General features: G+C 42.7%; 1 protein-coding gene across 1 annotated transcript in view; it reads right to left on the reverse strand.

The window, feature by feature from the left end:
• Window positions 1–489: 489 nt before the first annotated feature.
• Window positions 490–5,821, reverse strand: part of gpr139 (G protein-coupled receptor 139) — a 12,359-nt gene continuing 7,027 nt past the window's right edge. The window contains exon 2 of the mRNA XM_035655542.1: window positions 490–1,490. Within this exon, the coding sequence (XP_035511435.1) occupies window positions 490–1,490 (1,001 nt within the window). The remainder of the gene's footprint in view (window positions 1,491–5,821) is intronic.

Raw genomic sequence — 5,821 nt, forward strand, 5'->3', positions numbered from 1 at the left:
CGTGGTGTGCAACAGGAAGCGTCCATAAAAAACGCGGTGTCACCCGGCGTTTGATGCCTCACCAAGGATTCATCTAGTTGTCAGTTTATACCTTAGTGCTGTTACAAATGGTGGCTCATAAAAGTCAGTGATAGATGGTTGTGATATCCCTTTATTAGTCTGTGAGTCTGGAGTCGCTCACTCCAGCAGCAGTCAGTCACTTACAGTAGGTTTATTTTTTTGCATGGAGGAAACAGTCAACATCTTTTGGTTGCTGGTCGCTGCTTTTGTGAATACTGTGAATACCTGCTGTTTGCTTTTCCACCTTGCTAGCCTCCCACATTGTTATCGTTCAAAGCTAGCTAAACCATCACCTCTGTGCCTCTTGGCGTGTTGACATTTTCAAGCCTCAAAGAGTCCCATGCGGGCAAAGCTGGTCACCAAGGATACATAGCCCAAATATGTCCCCCAACGATTGAGGGAGGGGGGCGGCTGCTGGTGGCTGAGGACTCAAGAGGAAATACAAATGGGCTTTCCATTTTTGTCATACTGGTATACCAACATTTTGATGCAGTGGGAGTTGGCTGGTGAGATCCAAGGGCTGCTTGTGATGGAAAAGTTGTGGCTGGCGTAGAATGGCGGTGGCTGCTTCCGGCAGCGGACCAGGGCTCGCAGCACGTTGGCCGCCATGCCCCGGAAACGCTTGCTGATGAAGCAATAGAGAAAGAAGTTGACGCCGGTGTTGAGCAACGCAAGCATGTTTGCCAGATCAGTGAGCATGTGGAGCAGTCGCCCGGCACTTTGGGAGGCCGGAGGAGAGGAGTAGAAGTGGTAGAGGATCATGAGGGTACGAGGTGCCCACAGAACTGCGAAAATGGAGGTGATGGCGAGGAGAATGGCGGTGGTCTTCCCGGTTGAGTAGCCGCGCAGACGGAAGCAGCTGCGGCGTCTGCGCAGCTTACGAACGATGACGGCGTTGAGGGAGAAGAAGACGGTGCAGGGGAGGAGGTAGACGGTGGCGCAGTGGGCCCACACCAGGACATGCTGGGCCACGGTTCTTCTGTTGCCCTCTCCTCCTCCTCCTCCTGCGCCTCCACCACCACTACTGCCCACACCAGGCAGGCTGTGCCACAGCTCAGGCCACCAGTAATAAGGAGCTGCAGAGAGCAAGCACCCAATGTAAACAGCAAATATCACCCTTCGAGTGCGGGCTGGGTAGGAGACTGTATGGTAGCGCAGCGGGTGGCAAACAGCGATGTAACGGTCAATGGTTAGAGGCACGGTGATCCAGATGGAGGTATGGATGGAGGAGAACTCCAGAACCTGCACTGCATTGTTTAGCGATGGAGGCAGCGGCGTGGCCAAAATAAAATCCTCCAATATGAAGTCGACAAAAACAATGAGGAGCAGGACCAGGATGTCGGCGGCTGCCAGAGCCAGGAGATAGTTGTAGGAGGACTTCTGACGACGCAGCACCAGCTGGGACAGGATGACCACTGTCAGGATGTTAGCTAGGAGGAGGAAGGAGGGGAGGAAGGTGATTGAAAGTAGTAGGTGGAGGAAACAGGGAAATGATGAGAAAAAGAAAAAAGTATGATTAGATTGGAAAAAGGAGAGGGCACAGGTTAGGGAAGGAAACAGAAAAATTGAGTGTTAGTTGGCAGCCAATTGAAAAGGGAAAACAGTAACACAATAGAGATGTAGTGTACTATAGCTGCAACACAAACACACACATACAAACAAAAAGATTAGTGAATTATGTGGGAAATCTTCTGCACCACCATAGCTGCCAAACAGATCTAAGGGCATGCCAGGTGAAATCTTTGCCACATTTTTTTCCACATTATATCAAATCTGTTATCGCTCCCACTCAGTATGTATCATGTTCAACCAGCTTTCCTACCCTGTAATCCTTGCCCTGTTTATTACTCCCTTCTCTTACACACCTGCTGTGTAATTCCAGCGGCACCTGCCTCTGCCTTTGGCCAAATTGTTATCTCTAATAAAGAGTAAAACCTCAACAAAAACAGGAGGCAACGTGCAGCATCACAGCCTTGGCAATCTGCTGAGTTCACTACTGCCTGCCACTGGCAATTTAGCTTCTAAGGCAAAGCACAAGGACACCCCACCTCTCGCTCTGTCTGCCTCTCTTTTTCAATCTAAACTCCACATACCATAACATATACCTTTTCTTCCATGTTGCCAAATTAAATGTTTCCCTCCACATCTTCTGTTTATTTAGTCCAACTCACTTTATTTCACAGGGCAGTCAAATAGCCCAGGAAGGGGACCACCACTCTCATTTTTTTTGCTAAAAAGAACGTGGACAAAAAGGGCTGGATATGATTTATCCCACTACTGATTATACCAAAGGATGGCCTCTGGGCACCAGGAGGAGCACAGCCTTCTGCTTCTCACGTGGAACTGCAGTTCGGCAATTGAATTGAACAAGCTCATTACATGTCTTCTTTCTTTTATCGGCCTACTCTGTTTCCTGTCCCCCCACCCACCCCACGTCACTGCATGTGCATACTGTTCCCAGGTTATTCCCATAATCTAAAACAGTTGATTTTACAGGTTGTGAGCCTCCTCAAACCTTTTCCCAAACCTAGAGGAGACAGTAAAGATACTGTAATTACAGTAGTAAAAATGTGGACCACAAAACAAAGTTAGTTAAATGAATCACTGTCAAATTACTTCATGTACTGAAGTATTGTAATATACAGTATGTATACTGACCATAAAAATTGCAAAAAACTTACTGGATTATCTAAAAAATTGGCCAATCTCAGGCGTTCATTTCTCACATCTGCAAATGGAAGTGGCTCAGGCGTGCTCATGTGACCTTCTGACCAAGTCTGGAACTTAAGTCATGTAATAAAACAGGTGATCATGTGGGGGTCGGAGATCATAATCCTGTCTACAACAAAAGATAGGACAGTCAAAGGCTTCCTACAGACTATCACCAGTGCAACATCGCGGCACCTGAGCCATTTCCATTAGACACATTGTGGTTAAAAGGTGAGAAAAAAGCTAGTTAAATGTTCTTCACAGGGTACATTTTGAGTGTTTTTTTTTTCACTTTTTCTCACCAAAACACATTGTGTGAAACCTGTGTCCCAAAGCCAATTTTTCGTAGAATTACCTACATTGTTTACATCCACAGTTGCTTGCTTCTTCTTTTTTTTGGTCTTCTGCCACCTTTTCTTTTGGCACATTACTGCTACCAACTTTTAAACAGAAACCATCAGCAGGACTATTTCTCACATCACCAGCAAAAAACAACTACAGCTACTAGTGGCCAGAATAATCCCCACAGACACTGGAAGCCTCGAGCTTAGCTAACGTTATAACACAGGTACCATACGGAAACTTTTACAAATGGCCGTGAATGTGCTTCTAGTGACTATCAAAGCTCTGACAGTAGTCTGACTACTGCCAGCTGTACTCCTGCTACACTGAGTGGTAGTCAGTCTGTCACTCTGGTCGTGTTACCTCCTGTGTCACACATTCCTTAGCCACAGGGCCACGCCCCCATATAATTATCTTTACTGCATTTTTAAAATTTGCTGGGAGAGAAGGATTTGTTGCACTTTAATTGACCTTGACTTATTTTGTCATGCATATTAATCCCAAGACCTTGTTCTTCAAAAGCTGATCTAGATAGATAGATAGATTTCATCAGTGGCCTAAACACAACACCACCCTAGGACCTTTTATCCTGTTTTACAAGGATATTTTCAGTGCTGTTTTCTTTGTGTTAAGATAGCTATGTTTTTGCATGGAGATGCAACAGTTATGCAGGCATTTATGAGTAAATCACCAGCACTGCTGAATGCAAGGTTTGAGATATACTGAGATCCAAAAAATTAACTATTTTACAACCCCTTTGGAAAAAATACTGTGGTGCAGACGTTGAACAACAACGTTGTGGGCATAGCCATGTTCACCAGAGGTGGTGGATACTCAAAAAAAGAAGCGCCGGTACTCAGTACTGGTAAGTATTGGCCCAGTTCAGGCACTGGATTTCATCAAAAAGCTGAATTCTGTCTTTAGGTGGATTTTTTAAAAACTTTTTGTAAGATTTCATGAAAGTAATTTATACTATTTATAATATTGTAGTATTTACACATTATTTGGACAATTCTATTTCTTAAAGGAGAAAATCAGTGCTTTTCCAATTTATCTTATATTAAGTTTCTGATTTCATGCTGTATTAGTCCAAATACCTAAACTAACAATCATATAAACACACTAACTTTCCTATACTGTTGCTAACCATTTCCATTTAGGGAATCTTGCTGCTGCAGTATGAAGCTGTCCAACCTGTTTCCTCAAATGAAGATGCCTCTGACATTGATTTGCATCACTGAGACATCAATGCATTTAGCAGCCGTCACTGTCCATTCAGCGTCTGTGTGTGTGTTCTGTGGTCCCCCTCCGCAGTAATAGATCTGGGATTGGATTAAATATGGCAGCTTGGAGTCTGGTACATCACACTTCACAGCCTCAGCCACTATCAGCTGATTACAAATTACAAAGCCGGCTCCAGATAATGACTAAAGATGTCCTTGCCAGACTGGAGGATGTGCAGCAGAAGACAAACACACGCACACATATTAGCACATGTCTGCACACACAAACACACAGATCATTAGGGATGCGCCAATTCATTAACATACAATTTATCAATAACAATAAATGAGATGTCAAAGCAGTTTACAAGGCTTGACAAACCAATATGTGTGCATGTGTAGGGCTTCTGGATTGCACTACACCCCCACCGTCGCAGTAACCTCTGCTTGTACACCACACTAACGGCCACACAGGCTGCTTTCATGATGAATCTTGAGTTATTGATTCTTTTGTTTCAGCTACTGGTCTTCGGCCTATTTTTTTCTTCTTTTCTGGTTGTCATTTTGGTCTACGATCATGGCAAATTAATCCAAAATACATTCAATTTCAGGTTGACCTTGGACTCAAGGATACAGATCTTCACAATAAGCATTATGTGGCTTTTAATGATCGTTAATGTAATAAAGGCCATTTTGTTTAACTTTTCTCTGATTTTGTAGTATTTCATCTTGTGTGATACATATATTGTATATATTGTCGCCTGTATTAATAAAATGAACAGAACAAATCTGTGTAAATTTAGATGTAAATATACATTATGCACATCAATGGGCTGTCAATCTCTATCGTCTACTTGCACAATGTAGTGTGACACATATCTGTTTTATGAACCGCATGTCTGTTTGCTTCCAGTCAACTCTACCGAAACATTACATTTCACCTCCAACCTTAAGTTAGTTACTTCACTTTTAACAGTTAGCTTTGTACATTTTGTTGTTGTTTTTTTTTAACCTTTCTTTATCATTTTAATAATCACCTAATTTTTTTTAAATAGCAAGGTAAGTTAATCAGCTGCTAGCTGGCTACTAAAATGAAGACGTCAAGTTTATGACAGAGTTCTCTTCATTGGTTTTCACTCCTTTCCTGCTGATGCTATACTCAGGGCAAAGTGGAAGTAGACAGCTTTTCAACTACCTAACACTGTCTGCCTCTGTCTGTCTCAAGCCCTTGATCATAACATAATATAGTAACTTTCACCACTGCTCATTTTTAGAAAGGCCCCTGCAAGAAAATGTGTTCTTTGTTTATGTTATATAATGTGAGTTTAGGGTGGTTTAATCATCGCTATCTGCTATAATCATTTTAGTAATTTTTCATCTCTTAAATGTTCCAAACATTTGCTTCTTAATTGTGAGGATTTGCTGTTTTTCTATGTCATATATAATAGTAAACTGAATACCTTCAGACAAAACAAGCTATTTGAAGA

The sequence above is a fragment of the Morone saxatilis genome, unplaced genomic scaffold (genome assembly GCF_004916995.1).
Source record: "Morone saxatilis isolate NCDOM2014 unplaced genomic scaffold, NCSU_SB_2.0 Contig14, whole genome shotgun sequence".
Taxonomy (NCBI): Eukaryota; Metazoa; Chordata; class Actinopteri; family Moronidae; genus Morone; species Morone saxatilis.